At 35.6% G+C, this 21667-nt stretch overlaps 1 protein-coding gene across 5 annotated transcripts in view; it reads right to left on the reverse strand.

Annotated features, from left to right (window-relative positions):
* Positions 1-1587: 1587 nt before the first annotated feature.
* Positions 1588-21667, reverse strand: part of ABCC9 (ATP binding cassette subfamily C member 9) — a 149907-nt gene continuing 129827 nt past the window's right edge. For all 5 annotated transcript variants that reach the window (XM_054443897.2, XM_054443900.2, XM_063672485.1 and 2 more), the window contains 9 exons: positions 21008-21109; positions 20047-20167; positions 18638-18768; positions 17517-17595; positions 14919-15027; positions 12717-12820; positions 10215-10348; positions 8873-8935; positions 1588-4339 (listed from right to left, as the gene is read on the reverse strand). In XM_054443897.2, the coding sequence (XP_054299872.1) occupies positions 4202-4339; positions 8873-8935; positions 10215-10348; positions 12717-12820; positions 14919-15027; positions 17517-17595; positions 18638-18768; positions 20047-20167; positions 21008-21109 (981 nt within the window). In that variant the 3' untranslated portion in view covers positions 1588-4201. The remainder of the gene's footprint in view (positions 4340-8872; positions 8936-10214; positions 10349-12716; positions 12821-14918; positions 15028-17516; positions 17596-18637; positions 18769-20046; positions 20168-21007; positions 21110-21667) is intronic.

The following is a 21667-nucleotide window of genomic DNA, read 5'->3' on the forward strand; positions in this document are numbered from 1 at the left end:
TTGGCTGGAGAGGGAGTTCCCCCACCCCTTGAGCTTCCCTGGTGAGGCGACGCCCCACCCTTCTTTGGCTCGCCCTCTGTAGGCTGCACCCACTGTCTAACTAGTCTCAGTGAGATGAGCCAGGAACTTCAGTTGGAAATGCAGAAATCACCCCCCTTCTGTATTGATCTTGCTGGGAGCTGCAGACTGGAGCTGTTCCTATTTGGCCATCTTGCCAGCCACCAAGCTACTTATTTTACACAGTGGGCAGATTAGCAAAAATAATGGCCTGAAAATGAAACTCTTGGTCATGAATATGGAGTGTGTAATTGGTGATGGTCTGTGATAGTTGGTGGCACTGAGTCATAGAGTCCATTCCTTATGGCTAATTAACTTATTTAGCCAGATATGGCTCCCTTTATCTTTGTCATTTTAGAAGTAGGGCACTGGTGACCATAGTGTGACTGGCTAAGGGCAATTTGCTACTGTCCATAGAAAAAAAATTACTTAAATCCCATTTATTAGATATGTAGAATGAATATATCAGCCTTCATATATCAGCAATGATGACACTTGCAAAAAAACATAAGATGGGAAAGAGAATAATCATCACAGATAATTTACCTTCCTTCCATATTGTGAAACGTCAATAGTGAAATCTCAAATTGGTCACATGCACATACAATTAATGTTTGAAACACTTTGTATCTTTGTGAAAAAAGTTTTATCTTCAGATCCTTTGTTGCTGATTACACAACTAAAGAAAATAAGTCTTTGAGTCCCTGTTGATAACTTCTCAGCTAAGATTCAGTTCGTTAAACAATGTTTCCTTTATGATGAACTAAGGCAATTAATTCAGTGACACCGAGAGGCTTGTTTTAGCAATTCAGGATAAGGTAATGTCAGCAGGGAAACGAAGCATGTGAAAATTACCTTTACTATTTTATGGTTCTATGTTCAGCACAAAAAAGGGAAACTAGTGTAATGATTGATGTAGCTCAGTGATTCCCAAACTTGGTTAATTATGAATCTCATTTGGCGGCACTTGCTAGAAATATCGATACAAGCTCTTTCACTGGAGAATTTGATCCAGGTGAATCCTGTTAATACTTGAGATAATCTGATATAAATGATATGTAGTTACTAAAGATCAAATTAAACATAAGGTACAGGATACATCCCCTTGGCTATTGCCTTATGCCAAATAGCTAAGATTAGAAGACTGCTTCTAACTTTGAATAATGAGTCAATAAGGGAATTATCATAGTACTATAAATCACAGACCTCCAAAGAATGTGTTACAAAATAAATGATAAAAGATATATTGGAAGACAACTATAAAAATTGATCAATAAACCTTGGGATAAAGTTCAGACATCCAATTATTTAAATAAAGATATATTTAAAAATTTAATATAGCTGTTTCACTTAATGGAAACTTCTCTGAAGCCTATATACAAAAGTAAGGAAGTGCATGACTCTGGCAAATGTGAAACAGGATTGTCAAAGCAGGGCCAGGTATTGTCTCTAAATTGGTATTGATTTCCATCTATTGACCAGTCCTGGTTGCTGCTCAGTGGAACGGTAAATGAAAAAATAATCACCCTCTTTAAGCAAATAGTAGAGCAATTTAATTATATAATAGTAGTCCAATATGTTTTTATATATTGTAGAGAATAAACACATTTATTGTAGAGAACAAATACATTTTATATATTGTAGAGAATAAATAGAATAAACACAACATAGAAAAGGAAAGAGAATAATCTATAGTTGTAGGCACATGGCAGTAAAACTAATCAGTGAATCAATCAACCCTACTGTGGGTTAGGCACTTGTATTAAATTCCAAGGGCACAATGGCAAACAAGACATGGTCCCGAATCTCAGGTATCAGTTAGTTAGAGGGTCTTCTGGTATCTAATCTAGAGCTGAGTAGACTTTTAAATGGATCATGAGTAAGACTACAAAAATAGATGGTGCACAATTGTTTATACAAAGTCTTTTCCCTGTCAATGACATAAGTAACCCTGGTATTTTAATATAATGCTTTATGCATTTATTGCTTCTTATAAGATTAAGGAATTATGATTTAAAAATTGATTTGACTAATTAAATATAAAATTTATAAATGTAAAATCTGATTTAGTTAAGGTGGTCATCTTTTACAGATATGTACCTATATAGTCAAATATTATTTCAAGATGAATCTTTTTATATTCAATAGATTATACATATAATAAATGGTTAATCAGTGAAAAACATTATCCTTGACCTTATTTAGTCAATTTAGTTTTGTAAACAATTAGACAGTTACTCAACTTAAGTAACTAAAAGTTATGAGGGGACCAGCAACCACTTGGCTGTAAGAATGGTAAATGTGATCTTTACTTTAGTGTAACTAGATAGGCTTCTACTGATGTTGCCTGTACAGCAATATAATTAGAAAATATCATTAAAAGATTACTTCCATGGGTAAAAACCCGTTTCTCTATGAGAATGAATTATTACTTGCTAACAAGCAATATGCATATTCTGCCCTACAAAATATTTAAACACCATTTTAGGAGAGTGGTTGAATTTTTAGAAAATATTTGCAAGACATAATTAATGAGTACCAATCCTATTCTGTTTAGCTTTAAGAAAACAATAAGGTTATTTTCTTCCAATGAAGTTTTATATACACAACAAAAGGTTACAATTTAAGCTAAATATCATGGGCCATTTTTGTCCATCTTGTGGAACTTATTTTTTTGTAAATATAAAGATTAAATATTCAGGTGAAGACACATATTCTGGATACACAACTATTACATATTTTCCAAGAGTGAATACACCATACAATAAGCAGAACACAGAAACTATAGGAAAGCAGCGTAATTTCTCTTAATTCATCAATTTTATAAATTTTCACAATCTTACAATGCATGTGGATCTTCATATGAAAAAAAAAATCAATGATATTGACACTGGATGGGCACAGAATAGTAGAAACTGGTTGCTAACATGACAAAGAAGGTAACTTTTAGTATTTTTGAATTTATTAATTTTCATTTAAGCAAAACCTAACACTAATGTCCCATCAATTTTTGATACACTCTTTACATGCTCATTAAAATTACAATAACATTTTTGGTATATTTTTTATATGCACATTAAAGTTAGAGCAGAAGCAAATGATCATGTGTGACACCATTGGGCATAAATGTCTAGAAGAGGTAAACTCTTTCAGCTAGAAATAGACACTTGTTTTATATATATTTATAACTTCAAAGTGTAAGATATCTCCAGCCTGCCAGTGGACTGTTTCATAGGAAATATCTGACACCTGAGAGGAATGTTCACCTGCCATTATTAGCAGTGCCAAATGAAGTCACTTGCCTGTGTAAATCTTGAGTAATGTGGCATGTTAGGGCTCAGGATCATAACCACAGCTAATCATTAAACTATAGAAAGTTTAGCTGGCCTGCCACTGAAAGATTGAACCTAATCACTCTTTGAACTTCAGTCTGGAAAAGGTACATTATGCCTGAAATCTTAAGAATTCTCTCTTTACAGGACAGAAAAAAATGAAAATTTGAGTATAGTTTTTAAAATATCCAAACTGTTCATGATCTTTCTAGCTAAGGCTTTGGCCTTATAGAATAAGTATAAGTGTGATAACTTCTTGGTGACAAGAAACAAGAGGGAAAAAAGAAGGCTTCTAAGAAAAATAGGTATTACTAATGTTAATGAATACAAATAAATTCTCATGAAGTAGATAATGAATTTGAGAGTTTCGTTAGAAAACATGTCCTTTTTTATTCCTTCCAATAACCTCTGGAGACTCCAACAATAAGGAAAATATATTCTTACAAACAAGAGTATAGTAATACTCACTACTCATTGAAACTTCCATGCCTGAGAGATATTTACCAGACTTAAAGTTAGGAGAAAAGTTTAGCTGTTGATTTATCACTTAAAGTAGCTTACGTGTTTTAATACAACCTAGCTATTCTTAAAGGTAGAGTGGCTGGATCACTATGAAAACATCAATAATGAACATATTAAGCAATAATATCTTGAAAAACTGTTTTTAAAAAACAGGAAAAATAAATGTCCACTTCTTGTGCAAAAATCTGTAGAAGTTTTAAGATGCCACTTTACAGAGGTCAAGCTGATGATCCATTAATTAGGTTATGACTGCATTATTTTAAATACATGTATTGTTTTAAGACACTCCTTCACATGTCTGCGCGAACAAAAGAAGCAAATACTCCATCTTCCTGAGCCAAGAGGCTTTCTGGAGTGTCATATTCTAAAATATTTCCTCGCTTCATCACAATAACTAGGTCTGCCGTCAGAATAGTGTGTACTCGATGCTGTGAGTGAAAAGAAAACATGTATTTGTTACACATTTCAGGGCACAAGCCAAAACAATGGAATATGTATATTTCACGAATTATTCTGGGACATTTGTTTATCTCGGTGAGTGACAAGATGTAGGGATCACAGACACCTCCCCTTTTTTCCTTATTTAAATTATCATTTATTTACATATTTTTAAGCAATGGCCAATATGGCTGGGTTTTCTATGGGCTGTACTAACTTGAGTGTAGCTAATATATCAGCGTCATCATTTTCATGAAAACTTAAGTTTAAGCAGGGTAAAAATGTTTATCGAGTAATTAAATTAAGAGACGCCGTTGTAAACCAGTTGGGTTATACTTTAATGTCAACGATAGTTATCTCTTGTTTAGAGTCACTAATTATTTGGGCTATAACACAATTTGAAGAACCCTGGAAAGTGGTGTAGTTCCAGAATGACAATATGGGAGGAAGTCCATTCTGGCATGCAGTAATAGAATGGATTACCCAGGCCTTTAGACGTGCAGTCTCAAGTCTTTGGAGATCACTGCCACTGACCCATTCCTTCTTTCCACGTGATGCCCTTTGGATTAATTAGTAACTAACAATGATAAAAGCTACCACTTTCTGAGCATATGCCATATATTAAGTGCTCCACACACATTCTTGAGAATCATTAGAACATTCCTCAGCTGTGGGTGTTATCTCTCTCCGCTTTATAGGGGAGAGCATTCAGAGAGATAAAGCAAAATCAGGAGGTCACGCAGATAATAAGTAGCAGAACCAATATCAAAATTAGGTTTACTGATTTCAAAATGTGAGATATTTCCATCCTGTCATCTAACTGTTTCATAAGGCTCTCTGATACCTTAGAAGAGCATTCACCTGCCATGTCAGTGTTATGTTTAAGAGAACAGGCTCTGAAGATAAACTGGGCTTGTGTATTTTGGCTTTACCACCTGTTAGTTGTGCAATCTTGAGCAATATACTTAACATTGTATAGTTCCAGTTTCATATCTGTAAAATTATGGTAATAGTACCTGCCTCAGAGAAGGGAGATGAGGTTCAAATGAGATAATACGTGTAAAAAAATTCAGCACTTTGTCTAACATATAAAAACAAATAATAAATGTCAACTACTATTTTTTTTATGTTTATAAATTAGAAAGGAAAAATCTGTGTGATGGGCTTTTACTCTTGCTAAGATCAGTATTGTTCAATAGAAATATAATGGGAGCCACATGTAATTTTAAATTTTCTAGGAGCTACATTTTCAAAGTAGAAATAAAAAAAAGAAAGCAACTGTAATACCTTTTAACCCAATCTATTCAGATGTTATCATTTCAGTATGTAACCAATATAAAAATGATTCATGAGAACTTTTACATGCTTCTATTAGTATTAAGTCTTTGAAATCCAGTACATATTTTACACTTATAGCACTTCTCAATTCGAACTATCCACATTTCAAATAATAGCCACATGTGGCCAGGGGCTACCATATTGAACCTGAACTATGCAGGTCAAAATATTAGTGTGCTGATGGGAGTCCCTGTCCAGAGTTCTAAACCTAGAAATGCCATCTGTTTAGCTGATACACAGTCTTCCAAAGTGCTTCTCTGAACAATCGAAAGTCCTACCTAAAACCATCCCCAGAATTAAAGGCCTACATTCTGCCCTGGGCCATGTAGATGGGGTGGGCTCAGTGTTTATGCTTTCAGAAAAGCCAGCAGTTATAATTGTGACTCATGACTTGAGGGGAAAAGAAACATATATGGAATGTGATAATGATGCCAGCTTAGAACATGTGCCAGTTTTCAACACCCATGACAAGCCTATCATTCGCTGAATATTGGCAAGGAATGATGTATTAGGTTGGTGCAAAAGTAATTGTGGTCTTTGCCATTACTTTTAATGTCAAACTCTACGATTGCTTTTGCATCAACCTAATACATTGACGAATTAACAAGATTTTGGACGCTAATGTTTATTTATCTTTGAGAAAGGACCAGAGCCACTTGCACACCCATGCATTTAGAAAAAGAAACTTAACAAGCTATCCAATAATATCTGCTGTGCATTTTCCCTCCAGAAATATATTAGCTGTTCAATAGCCATATCATAGATGTCTAAAAAAAGAATGTGGCCTCTAAACCCATAAATATAATATTTATAACAAGCATTCTAAAATAATATTTACTAGAAAAAAATAAAAATGAAAACATTGAAAAATCTTGGCCAACAGAAATAAATATAGTTGGTTTTTATTCCATTAATCCAAATAATTTTTCCTTGACAAAGTGTGGTGTCAATTGTAATCGTGTTGATAAAATTTTCAAAATGTTCCAGAGAAATTAATCGTGTAATCACTTTCAGAAATAAATACCATGGACTATTTTGGTGTGTGAGTGCTTCCTTTTAGAAGCTGGAGAAAATTATATTTTTAAGTTATTCCACAATTTTAGTGGCAGCTAACCAGACTAATAAGCTCTTAGGCAGGGAAGTAAAAACAGTTAATTTTAAGAGTTTAAGTTAATTCTACAAGGAGTCTACCACAAGCATGGTGGTGCTCTCCCTTTTATGGGCCTGTTATGAGGAGTTGGTCCTCTAAAAAATCTTATAGTGATTCTTCCTTGACAGCTTCATGTGTATTAGGGGCGGGTGGGAGCAGGGAATTCTAGGTATCCTAGTGGCCACGTTCACATGAGTGGTTTTGAAATGAAGAATGAGTGAAAGAAATATAAGTCTATAGAAAAGTATTTAGTGAATGTAGGAGAAGAGAAATTAGGTAAGAGGTAACCTAATTAGGAAACCTAACATTTTGTTAAAAATATAAATTATGCTCAAGTAATCTTCCAGATATAGACTAAATAGAACCATCCAACAATGCCATGCTTCATGCAGAGTAGGGAAAATTCGTCTTTTGAATAGGCAATGGTCTGTTTTCTCTCCCTCTTTCCACCCATTTTGGAGCAACAGGAAGTTCTTTCTCTTCCAAAATATCTCCCTACCTTTTCCAGCAAGAAAATTCTTGAAAATACTGAATAATTCTTTTTCAAGTTAACCAATTCTCCTACCCCTTAAGTCATTCACACCTTAATATAAATTGAGTTAATTGGGTGACTCTCCTCCAGGAAAGAGGAACCACAGAGTTCACTGGAAAAATTCGAGAAAGTAGATTTTTCTTTACTTAGGCAGTTTGCAGGAAGTAGGCCCTGATGGGATGTCATTTCCTGCCATTTTGATAAAAGCTGCACTCCAGAGGGTTCTGTTTCTCCCATGCATCATCTGAGAAAGTGGAAGCATAGCAAGCACTCCATACACAACTCCCATTACTCACCAGTGAAACTCAAGTAGCTATGTAAATGAAACAATGCATTCTCCAGGGCAGGTAAGAAATGTGTATGGCATTTTAATGGATGCTTACAAAACATCCCTAAGGACTACTGAAATTTGTCCTTAGAATAAGAGGTAAATTCAGTTAATAGGTTTCATAAATACTCTCTTTTGCATGTATATATTTGAGAACACATGCATGAGCTCCATTCGGTAGTGAGCATGACGAAAGCACTTGGTTGAGCTGATTTTGTAATAACACCCTGCAGTTAGTTCCCTCATCTCAGCCCTTCCCTTTATTCACAGCATTAGCCATGCCTTACTGAGAGGATACTGCTCAGATAACTACCGGAGAATGACAGACTTGGTGCAATAGATCATGATGGTCTACTTGTTGGTCATCACCAAAGTGGAAAAGAGGCCATTCTTGTGGGCGAGCAAATTTGGAACAGTATCACACTCCACTAAAATACCCTCAGAAAAGACTAAAACAAGGCCTGCATCCATAATAGAAGAGACACGGTGCTGGAGAGAAAAATAGAAAAGAAGAGAATCAGCAGAAGGAAAAATGTCCAAGTGACTCATTAAAAAATAGTTTTTATTAAGCAGTAAGCCTAAATATGAGCAAGAATCCACTTGCAAAGAGGAAAAGGCAGAAAACTGTGGGCTCCTGTAAGTCAGCTATAACGTGAATTACAAATATTTAAGCACTTCTTCTATTTGATTGGTGCTATCTAAAATAGAAAAAATTACCTGACCCTACTGTGAGATATCTCATTGTCTATTTTTTAGTAGATTAATGAATGGAAACATAGAAATTAGGTATAGATGGTAGCAGAATAAGCAATCAAATTTAGTAATTTTCTTCCTGAAACTGCTCATCAGACCATCAGATTATAGAAAAGAGAATTATTTTATATTAACTACCATTTTATCTGGTGAACAAGCAGAGGCCATGACCTGCTGGAATCCTTAGATTTAGGATGTTCTATCATTCTAACTTAGGGAAGTCAGTTAGGTAGGGCAGACAGTTTGGAAAAGAACAATGCTTTCAAAACATCTTTGTATTTTTTTTCTTTTTTGCACAGATACAGAAATATTAGCAGAGAAATACATAATTCAACACAAGTATATTTTGCTAAAACCTAAAGATGAAAACATGTTAGAACAAAAACCAAAGAGGTGTACCGACTCCGTCTTCTCATACTTACAGCTATTGTCACCACGGTCCGGTCTGCAAAGGCTGTCATTACTACTTTTTGCAAAATATTCTCCTGCAAAAAAAATAAAGTGTAAATTTTATCTGGATTACTTTGTCATCATAATATTTTGCCCCAAGAACAATATTCCACTGAATCCCTTGTGAGCATTCGCAATCCCTCATTTTCTGTGGAAGTCATAAGAAGGGGCAGTCCCCAGCAGCAGGTTCATGCTGGATTCTGTATATGTCTTCAAAACACAAATGAAAGTCAGTCAGTGATCAGCCAGAAGTGGGTGATAGATTTATTTCCAGGAAATGCAAAGAAGAAAATGAAATTAAATGGGTATCAAAATGCTCACTTGAGTTATACCAGAAAAAGTATGTATTTGAAACCAGCAAAATTCTGTAGTGATGTTAACCTTTGAGTCAAAAAAGGGAAAAACTAAAATTGATGCCAAAAATTTGGACTTTGACACATAAATGAACATTCTAGGCAACAACTGTTTTTATCCCCACCATAAAGCACTGTTATATTTTAAAGGCTGTTCTGGGTACAGATTTCATCTCTGTCCTAGAAGAAATCTTGGTTCAATTTTTAAAGTGAAGGAGGTCTTTCTTTCAATCATTTAATTCATACTCTCTCTCTCTCTCTTCTCTGTTGAGGCAGTATTACCTTTATAATAACCCTCAATGTGTCCTTTCTGATGTCAAATTTTAATATCAAGTTAACTTTCAGAAGAATATTAATTGCTAGCTCATATGCAGTTTGTGATTTAATGAAACATTTTCCCTACTCAATCACAGCCTTCTGGACAGATCTTTCTTGGACACATTTGACAATTTCAAATAATATCTTTCAAAAGGCAAAATTTATGGCTTTTTACCATAAACACATAGAGAAGACTGTTATTAATTCTAGCCATTGTTAATCCCAGTGAATCATTCTTCTTCAAATTGCTTTAGGAAATAATGAGTGGTGTTGGTTAGCAATAGATTCTATTAAACAGAGATTTTTATACTGCGTTTCAGAACTTTTCCGGCATAGTACTTGAATATAGTACAGTACCTCTCATCAACTAAGCTCTGGAAATTTACTGTTCTGAAAATTTTTCAAAAAGTTGTGGCAAATTTATTTTATGTTTATTGGTAATAGGAAAGCCTTTAAACCATATGCCGGGCCCTATTTATTGTAATTCTCAATGTGCTATCATCAGTTCATCAAGCAGATGATTGAGCAGATTCTCAAAACAATAGTACTGAGGATTCAGAACCCAATCAGGAAATAATAAATTGTAATTTTCGTGCACATTTCTCCAATTCATCAACTTTAAAAGCTTAGATAATGCACTCACTGTGGCCATGTCAATGGAAGCTGTTGCCTCATCCATAATAAGAATGCTGCTTTTGCGGACAAAGGCCCTGGCAAGGCAAAATAGTTGTCTCTGTCCAACGCTAAAATTCTCCCCACCTTCAGTGACAACCGCATCTAAATCAGAGAAAGAAGCAAGGATTTCACTAAAGAAGTGCTACTAACATTTACCTTGGACAAAATCATGTAAAACACATTACGTTGTATGACAGCATGATGGATATCACTTAGTGCTGGTGCAAGGACTTCATACTGGAACACAAAGAGGAACTCCACTTTGGGAAAATGAAGATGTCCCTAAATTATCTCATTTATGACAATAGGTAGTGAATTACCTCCGATAGTAGGATATAAAACATTTTGAAGACAGAAAGACCTTGGAAATTATTGAATTATTTAATACAATTCTCTAAGGAGATTACTTAATATAATTACCTAAGGCCCAGAGAGATGAAGTGGCTTGCCCAAAGTCACATTTAGCTAACTTGATAATATACAGAATATTCTCAACTCTAATTCCACTTCTCTTTTCATTATACCATCTTTCTGGACTGTAAGTACCAAGTGGATAAGGACCGGGTTTGTTTTTGTTTGTCAGAATGTCCCTAGTACTGTGGTATCTTACACAGGAACTGAATAACACACTGTTGTATGGATAAATGAATATGTCCTCATTATCCTTTTCTTTTTTTTTGGTTTCCATCTACATTTCATAAACGGTACTATTGTGAGTTAAAGAAAAATTCTGTTTCCAAATGTCTTTTTTTATTAGAATTCAAACACCTTTCCCTAATGTCCTGGGGGAAATTTCTATTGATTATATTCTAATGGTATCAAAGTCTTATAATTTGTCATGATTGGAAAATAGGTATTTATTCTCCAAATTCTAATTTACATATAAGAGGATGCTGGACATAAGGAATGTTTCCACCAAAGCTGGCCTGAACCAAATCTTCATTAAGCAACTGGTCATCTTTACTAAGATGACAAGCACAATATTCAGCTGGTTACATAATGTAAATACAATTCCCTGTTGCCTGTGTTGTACCATAACCCCAAAACACTATGCCCACAATCTAAACAGGTGCATGCAGCTCTCATGTTAATGAAGAGAACAGAAAGATGCAACTGTCTGTCTTTCCAAATATTAATGGTGAGAGAGGGGATCTCTAAATGCCAAGACAGAAAGTTCTATAAGCATGTATTAATTTCTCACGTAGACTTGCTGGGCTTTCCACAAGAGACATCAAAAAACTATTATGGGAGCTTGGCATAGTGGGGCACCTATAGTCCCAGCTACTCAGGAGGCTGAGGTAGGAGGATCACTTGACCCCAGGGATTAGAGGGTGTAGTATGCGATAATCATGCCTGTGAATAGCCACTGCAATCAAGTCTGGTTAACATAGCGAGAACTTGTCTCAAAAAAAAAAAAAAGAAAAAATCATTATGGAAAGTTCATCCAGAGTTCCGGAATTACTTTCACAGCCTGACCCTGGCAAGTCAATAAAACATTCCTTAAAGACATGCTGTGTTAACTTTTGTTTGTGGCATACTTTCTTCTTGGAACTTAATTAAAATAATAAAATGTAGTGTTTTTGAGTTGGCCCTCCTTTTCAAATAAACTAACAGATAAAACATAATTTTATTTTGTAGGTTGACTTTTTAAAAACTAGATGCCAAACACAATTTGGCAACTATATATTGTATATTAAATTTAGAATATCAATCAACTATTATCTTTCCTATTGCTTTCTTAGATGAGTTAAGATGTTAAGGAAGCAAAGTCAAAAATTATACGTGTTCCTTTTAATGAGTTAAAGATAGTATGAACTCTCTGTGGTTTCAATAATCACATTCATGCTGTCATCATTTATTTGTCAGACATTGTACAACCCCTAGGACTGAATTTTTATCAGTGATTGAGAACATGTTGTGTTCTTTACACAAGTGTTTAAAATTGATACTGCCTCAAGGCAATACGAAACAATGTCTTCAAACACAAAGAAAATTATGTTATATAAATAAAAAGAATTTTCCCTCCTGGCAGCAGAGAAAATGGCTACTAATGCGGCCAAATTGCCTTTCCCTAAGTGGTGCCAAAGACTTAAACCTAACAGCTCTTGCAATCCTCCCATTCATTTCCTGATGATAGGTGATCAGACAGGTCAACTGAGAAAGAGTAACTACAGGGAAACATCCATGACAATGACCTGTACCCACCAATTGTGAAAAGATGGCAGAGATAAATGTATTAATTGGAATATTTTGGAGTAGTCACATAGAACAGAATTTCTTATCCGGTTCACTGTCTTGTACCCCATGCAAAAACATTAGATTTTGAAATATTCTAATGACTTTTAGGATATTATTTTAAATATAAGGGGATTTAACACTAAAGTTATATGATTATAGCATAAAATGTAGATAGACATATGTAGGATTAATGGCATATATGAAAAATAAATATGCTATTTAGAAAATATACCTAGACCTCCTGGTAGAGATTTGACCATATTCTTCAGCTGAGCAATTTCTAAGGCTTCCCAGAGTCTGTCATCTGTGCATTTGCACTCTGGATCTAAATTAAATCTGTAGGGAAAAATTAGTTAATTAGTCAATAAGTGAAAATAGAGAAACTTTTATGTATATTTGCTTATTGCTTTTCTTTCCTTACAATGTAAGTTCCATTTGTTTTGGTTACTGCTGTATATTCAGCACCTAGAACAGTGCTCAGAGCAGTGCAAGCACTGAATTCATGCTTGATGAATGAATGCATGATCTTAATAGCATAAAAAATTGTCTTGATGATATCATTATAAAACTTTGTATACATTATATCATATTATCAAGTTTGTTACCTAGCTCCATTGGCTCCAAACTATGCTTAGTATAACCCAAATAGTATCTAGCAAAATATTGCTGCAGGACTGATGCTACATACATACATCTCTATGGGAACATATGACAGTATTTTAGATAAGCTGTGCTGCATCACCAACAATAATAGTGTACTGGTCCATTCTCAGGCTGCTATAAGGACATACCCGAGACTGGGTAATTTATAAAGAAAAAAGGTTTAATTGACTTGCAGTTCTGCAGGGCTGGGGAGGTCTCAGGAAACTTAAAATCATGGTAGAAGGAGAAGCAAACATGTCCTTCTTCACATGGTGGCAGGAGAGAGAAGTGTTAAGCAAAGTGGGAAAAGCCCCTATAAAACCATCAGATCTCATGAGAACTCACTCACTATTATGAGAACAGCATGGGGGTAACCGCCCCCATGATTCAATTACCTCCTACTGGGTCCCTCCCACGACACTTGAGGATTATGGGAACTACAATTCAAGATGAGGTTTTGCTGGGGACATAGCCAAACCATATCAAGTAGTATTCATAATAAATATATTTGGAGATATAAATTCACTATGGTATCGCTAAATTACTTGACACATCCAGAAGTTTTAAAGTAGTTTTACAACTAAATACTAGGCAATCTTACATACATTTTTTCTTTACAATAAAGATTAATTAGTAAAAGGAGGTGGCAAACACTTCTTTGTAATTAAGTAGATGGAGGTTAGGAGCAAGATAGAACAAAATATGGTCAAATGAGAGATGTGATCTGGGGGATGATGCTGATATCGTTTTGCTCTGTGTCCCCACCCAAATCTCATCTCGAATTGTAATCCTCACGTGTCCAGGGAGGGACCTGGTGGGAGCTGATTAGATCAGTGGGACAGTTTCCCCCATCCTGTTCTCATGATAGTGAGTGAGTTCTTATGAGATTCGATGGTTTTAAAGTGTGGCAGTTCCCCCTTCACTCTCCCTCTTTCCTGGCACCATGAGAAGATGTGCCTTGCTTCCCCTTTGCCTTCCGCCATGATTATAAGTTTCCTGAGGCCTCCCCAGCCATGAAGAGCTGTGAGTCAATTAAACCTCTTTCCTTTATAAATTACCCAGTCTCAGATCATTCTTTACAGCAGTGTGAAAACAGACTAATACAGATGCCAACATGGACTTTGGAATCAGGCAAACTTCAGTTGGAATAGCAGTTCTTCCACTTACTAGGTGTACAGACTTGGTTTAAATTACAGCTTCTTTGAGTTTCAAAACCCTCATCTATAAAATGGAGATAATAAATATCTACCCTAGAGTAATGGTTTGAGAATTTAATCAAATAATATATTTAAAGCACCTAGCAGATGGTTGATATCCGCCCCCCCCTCCTTTTTTTTTGGTGGGAAACCCTGAACCAGGTATGAAGACTGTAGCAGCTTTATTCATAGCAATTTTGGCTGAAGTAAAGTTGTAAGGGGTGGAGGGGTAGGTAAAGGGATTAACCAAAGTCAGAATATCTGCTGAGGTCAGGCCAGACACACAAGTTAGACTGGATATCTATAAGATAGAACACCTTAGAAATGTCTGCCAAGCATCACCGTTCTCAAGTATAGAGGAAAAAGTGGCTTTTATAGAGTCAAACTGAAAGGGATGAAGATCTCCTGGAAACATAATTTTTTAGGTTAATTTACAACTCTAGGCTTTTCCAATCCAAATTGTTGGACGGCATATTTGATTTTATTGTCTTCATATCAGTTCACTCATACCTGAAAAATGATTCTGAGTAAAACCTTTCTATGAGTCAAAGGCTAAATCCTGAGGCATACAGATGTTTGCTAAATATGTTACCTACCTAATGGAACCACTGAATAGTATTGGATCCTGCAGAATGATTGAAAGTCTAGAACGTAGTGTGTGCAGTGGTAATTTGGAAATGTCTATCCCATCAATGACAATTTTTCCTGTTAAGGAGAAACAGAAGTTACACACACATAGTAAAATCACAAGTAAAATAATATTTGTCTACAAATTGAAAGTTATTTCCTAGTTAGGGGTTGAAATTCAGGAGACCCACTTTTCCATTTAAGCATGTGGTAATTCCTCAAGTATCTAGAACTAGAAACACCATTTGACTCGGCAATCCCATTACTGGGTATATACCCAAAGGATTATAAATCATTCTGCTTTAAAGACACATGCACACTTATGTTTATGGCAGCACTGTTCACAATAGCAAAGACTTGGAACCAACCCAAATGCCCATCAATGATAGACTGGATAAAGAAAATATGGCACATAAACACCATGGAATACTATGCAGCCATCGAAAAGGATGAGCTAATGTCCTTTGTAGGGAAATGGATGAAGCTGGAAACCATCATTCTCAGCAAACTAACACAGGAACAGAAAACCAAACACTGCATGTTCTCACTCATACGTGGGAGTTGAACAATAAGAACACATGGACACAGGGAGGGCAACATCACACACTGGGGCCTGTCGAGGGGTATGGGGTTAGGGGAGGGATAGCATTAGGAGAAATACGTAATGTAAATGATGGGTTGATGGGTGCAGCAAACCACCATGGCACATGTATACCTATGTAACAAACCCGCACGTTCTGCACATGTATCCCAGAACTTAAAGTATAATAAAAAAAAATCTTGTGTCTCTAAAAAATATACATATTTGGTGGTGATTTTTCTTTCTTATGTATTTCTCCTAAGGGAATTCAGAGTTTTTATTCTGTTTATGTGATCATACCAACCAAAAAGTATTTTTATCCCTTACTGAGTCCTTTTCCTTCTAGTATTCCCTTTATCCTCCTCACTTTATTTCTCTCCATGGGATTTATCAGAATCTGATATTCTATATACTTTTACTTATCTTTTTTTATTGTCTGTTCCCCAACTAGAATACAGGCTCTTTAAAAACCAGGATCTTTGTCATTCACTCCTGTATTGATTTAATAATACAATGCATTACAAATAGAGAAGTAAATTCTGTGGTATGAATATCAAGTTTTAATAAATTTCTCCATACTGCATATGGACTTATAGAGATTTGTGCAGTGTTGATGTTGTTTCTCCACCATGATATATGCAGTTGATCATATCACTTTTGTGCAGAGACCATATTGCCCTGTGAGATAACATGTCAGGCTCAGAATGGCAGCTGCAGTCCTTTTACCAGATAGATTTAGAGCAGGCAAGGGTGATTAGCTTAACCTATGTCTTTCAGGAATAATAGATCAGAAATAATAAATTATGAATTAAAATCTTAATAGCCTACGGCTATTAAAAAGAGAATAAATCATTGATAGTTCACATGGGACCTGAAATCATGTGTCTGAACTCATAAGGATCAGGTTAACCTAACATGATCGGTCATAAACATAGTGTTTTAATGAAAAATGTCAATTGATTTTTGATCACTTAATTGCCTTATAACTTTAATCCCACTGAAAGTCCTTAAAGTATCTGTGCATCATTACTAGCTATGGAAAAAATAAGCTGCTAACTTAGTGACAGAAGTTTACCTTGTTCCTGAATCTGAACCCCAAACAAATTGCATTTACTATAGTTCCATGTTGTTGTTCATAAACTGACCTCTTTATCTCACAAACCTGTTGTGTAGATTAAATTCAATAATATAAACTGTCAAGTACAATAAACATGCAAAGTACTATAATCATCGTAATCATTACAGATAATAATAGTAAGCACTCCTTGTACTGTCAAGTACAATAAGTTCGGTCAAATTCGTTGCTGGGTCCTCTTTCATTCAACATACTTTATGTGCTGGCCTATTTATAGGCCACTTGATAGACTAAATAATGTGACTTTTTTTTAAAAAAAGATTAAGTTATTTCTACGCTCTTGTGTATCATATTATTAATAATATGGTGGATGAATTTGTATGTTTTGTGTATGTTGTTGTCATGAGCTTAATCACTTTGCAGCAAAGGTTGCCTCCTCACAAAATGGTCAATGTCCTTAAACCATGTTATTAAGCAGATGATGGTAAGAGTCATGTACCAAAATTTAAAATGCAGATTACTTATCTCCTTATATTTTTTTCCTTTGTTGGAAAGAGACATACATTTAGTCTAAAGGAAGCAAGGCAATTGTCCTCCCTCTTTCTTTCTCTTGAAATTCCACCTCCACCTACTGCTATTCAAAGTGGATGGCCTTGTTTTCATTTTACAAGTTTATTAAAATGCTCTAGCAATAATGTATAGACATGAGTTTAAGGCTCATCATTTTATTTCTCCAACTCTATGTCCTTTATTTACTTTTGAGCTGTTTATTTGGGATATCTGCCTTGAACCATGTGTAGAGCACAAAGTCCTTATAAATATTTGCTTTTCGTTTCTGCAGGATTAGGTAAATTGATGTTTTTTAAAGGAAAGCACCACGTGGCCACTTAAAAAATTTAGTTAGCAACTCACCATCAAATATATCAACCATTCTGAAGAAAGCCAGAGATAACGATGATTTCCCACTGCCAGTGCGACCACATATGCCCACCTACGAAAACAGCTGACACTCAAAGAGAAGAGGACTCAGAAAAGGACAGAAGATTAGCTTAAGTTTTGTTTTTTAACTTAAGATATTATGATAAAACTGTAATTATGTTTAAATAATTACATTATAGTTACCATTTTTTCTTAGGTCTACATTATGAATTATTATCAAGATAAAAACAGGCTGGGCACAATGGCTCACACCTGTAAACCCAACACTTAGGGAGGCTGAGGCGGGTAGGTCACTTGAGGCCAGGAGTTGGAGACCAGCCTGGGCAATATTGCGAAAACCCATCTCTACAAAAAATACACAAATTAGCTGGGTGTGGTGGTGTGTGCCTGTAGTCCCAGCTACTCAGAAGGCTCAAGTGGGAGGATAGCTGGAGCCCAGGAGGTCGAGGCTGCAGCGAGCCGTGATCACGCCACTGCACTCCACTCTAGGTGAAAGAACAAGACCCTGTCTCAAAAAATGAAAAATAAAAATATAAAAACAGTTCTCACCAAGTCTTCCATGATTTCATTCTATTTATTTTTATTTTCATGTGATTGCCTTGCTTTTTCTTCATGGCTTTTTTTTTTTTTTTACATTTAGTATATTGTTGGACTAACAAATAATGATTCCATGTTATCTGAGAAGTGATACTTTTATAACAAAAAGTAGAATGATTCCATTTTCTTCTGCCCACTTGTTCTTTTTACAGTAACTAAAAGAAGTCATTTGGGGACTAGAGTTATTATGAATGCAGAGGTTCCCAAGGGGATGGCTATTATGGCCAGGAGTCAGAAGACAGAAATTTTTAAAAACACGCCTATTGTTGACTTTTCTGATCTTCATGGGAGACTAGTGAATTACAATATGACTTGGAGAACATGTACTGTACTCTGATCCTATCTCTCCCTTTTTTCTTTTATGCAGATAATTTGACCTACACCAGGTAGGGAATATACTTCCTTGGCTGGGAACTATGAAGAGCTTAGGTAGTAAAAAAAGCAGACTCCATCAGAGGTTTTATGTATACAACAAATCAAATGCAGTGATTTCATACCTTTTGTCCAGGTTTGATGTAAGCCTTGACGTGCTTAAGAACAGGTTTCAGATTATTTTCATATCTGACACACAGATCATGGATCTTGATCTCCCCTTCTTGTGGCCAGTGTTCTGGAACTTGAGAAGGATCTGGAGGATGGGATGGGGAAATAGACAGATAATAGGCAGATAGAGATTGATGTAGAAAGAAATGTATACATAGTTAAATACATTTATACATATATATATTTTTCTAAATTTAAAGTAATACTGAACCAAACTATGTGGCAGGTTGTTTTTTGTTTTTTGTTTTTTAGTTTAAATCACATTCAAATAAACACCTTTTGATTAAGCACTTTTAAGACAGTTTTTTTCGTGTTTGTTTTTGGAGCCTTAACCAACATCATCTCTCCTTAGCATTCTGTCACTCAATTCTATTCAAAGTGGATAGACATAGTTCATTTCTGAATTGATTTATTTGTTCAGTCAGTTGGTCATTAAACACTTAGGTGCTTTAAATGTGAGAGGGGCTGTAAAAGGTGCTGGGAATATGGAGGCGAAAGACACAGCTCGAGGTGCTTACTGTGTCCTTGGGGAAGTGTCCAGTAGGTCAGCACCTACAGTACTACATGGAGGCCCCATGATGAAGGCAAACCTACAGTGCTCTGGGAGCATGGATGGTGCTAACCTTGGAGGTCCAGGAGGGCTCCAAGAGGAAACAGTGCCTGAGATGAATCTTAAAGGATGGGAGATGGGGAAATTTATTTTAAATATATGTACATAGGAGAATAAAGAGGAAAAGAAAGCCTAGCATGTTAGTTTGGCCAGAGTAAAAGTGGTGCAGGTGGATGACAAGAAATGAGACATGATAGATGGGCAAGGGTTGGCTAATGAAGGGGCTCATGATCTTAGCTAAGTTTTCTGGATTTTGTCCTTAAAGAGCTAGATGGCTGTTGAAAAATTTAGGTAAAGGAATGCCTTTTAAGCTTGGAGATTTGCATTTAATGAAGACTATTCTGTCCTCAGTATTGAATTTCCTGACAGTATTATTCTAGCAAAGTTGGGAATCTCAGTCTGTATTTTAAGATCCAAATTTCTTGACATCTAAGTTAATAACGTCTTGAGAAAGAGAATATAATAGTTTATAGTTTAGGTCAGCAATTAATGTAATAAAGCCCAAATATTGTTATAAGTCTCTTTAAATATCATTAAATAAATATCTGTTTGGACTCTGGTTTTATCCAAGACTTTTCAGGCCTAAATAGTCACATCTTTTCAGCTGTACATAATCAAGCAAAGCCAAGATGAGAGAGAGTTTTATGGATATTGAAGTGGAAAGCAAAAGCAGAAACAACAATGTGCCCAACACATACTAATATTTGTTTAAAATAAATATTTAAGTGAAACAAACAATATTTAGAGCAATACCCATTGTGCCTTCATAGTTCTCTGACTCCATAGTCAGGAAACTGTTCACCTTCTTCACTGCACCCATCTGGACCTCCAGGTCAGCCAAGTTCCTCACAACCCAATTCAAATAATTGGTTATCTGTGTCAGGTGATTAAAAAAATTTTTTTAAATAAATTAAAGTAAGAAGTTGTGGTTAATCACCGGAAATTTTGGAACGAGATAACTTGGACCATTAGTGTACATGTGTGATACAACTCATAAGTGCTACAGAATATTAGAGACCAAGGAGAATGTCATGCGATATATCAGCAAAGAAGGTGTCTGGTCCCTTCAAGGGTCCATAAGTGTCACTATTTTGTGAACTGTCCTGATTTCCCTGCATGATGGATAGTATACTCTTCTGTTTGCACTTATCTCATGTATATTCACATTCATTGTAGGCTGGTCCCCAACTGGGTTGTGTACAACTCAGGACAGGGATCCCAAACAGCTTGGAGAGTACTCTGACGACAAGATCTGAGAAGTTCTTAAAAATTGGTTCACAATGCTAGAAATGAATCCAAACTGTCCTATAAAGCTGGGTTTGGGCCCCAATCTACTATTATTTGCAAGATGTAATCTTGTTATGAATTTAAACCTTTCCTCTAATGTTCATGAATAAGAGTTGATAATAACTATAGTAGGCCCTCCAACACTGCACAAAATGAGATGTTTTTCCCTTTATTTCTTCTAAAAAAAATGGATACATATGCAGAACGTGCAGGTTTGTTACATAGGTATACGTGTGCCATGATGGTTTGCTGCACCCATTGACCCACCCTCTAAGTTCCCTCCCCTCACCCCCTACCCCCCAACAGGCCCTGGTATGTGTCATTCCCCTCTCTGTGCCCATGTGTTCTCAACATTCAACTCCCATTTATGAGTGAGAACATGCAGTGTTTGGTTATCTGTTCCTGTAATATTTTTATCCATACCTACCGTAAGTGCATACAGAAGACCCAAGCCTACCAATCCAGAATTCGAAGACCCACTAATGGATGCTATAGATGCAGTGAGGACAATGCAAGCTCCCAGATAATCCTTTGAAAAAGCAAGAGAAAATGTTAAAAGGTTACTCCCAAGTTCTTAAACCAAATATTTCAATCAATTTACAGAGGTGATCACTAAGAGAATACACATCATTCCATGTGTGTCCAGTTAAGTTTCAGAGGAAGAATACCTAAGATGTAGAAGAATAATAGCTTGCAATATTAGAGCTGGAATGGAGAGTGATTCCATGCTCTCACTATATATATATATATACTCACTATATATATATCTCTCTCACTATATATATACACACACATATATACACATATATATACACACATATATATATACACACACATATATATACATACACACACATATATATGTGATATGGGTTCAGAGAAGTTAAACGTCTTGCCAGAAGTTAAGCTACAATTGGTGGCACAACGAGGATCAGATGTAGCGTTTCCTTTTTTTTTCCGACTTTCTACTGCATTATGTTGCCACACAAGCAGTTATTTTTGGACCTGGTTTTTTTTGGACCTGGTTTTCTAGCTCAGATTCCATGTGTGTTTATGTCAGGATTGTGATTAGCTCCTTTGTGTCGTG

Source organism: Pongo pygmaeus, chromosome 10 (genome assembly GCF_028885625.2).
Source record: "Pongo pygmaeus isolate AG05252 chromosome 10, NHGRI_mPonPyg2-v2.0_pri, whole genome shotgun sequence".
Classification (NCBI taxonomy): Eukaryota; Metazoa; Chordata; class Mammalia; order Primates; family Hominidae; genus Pongo; species Pongo pygmaeus.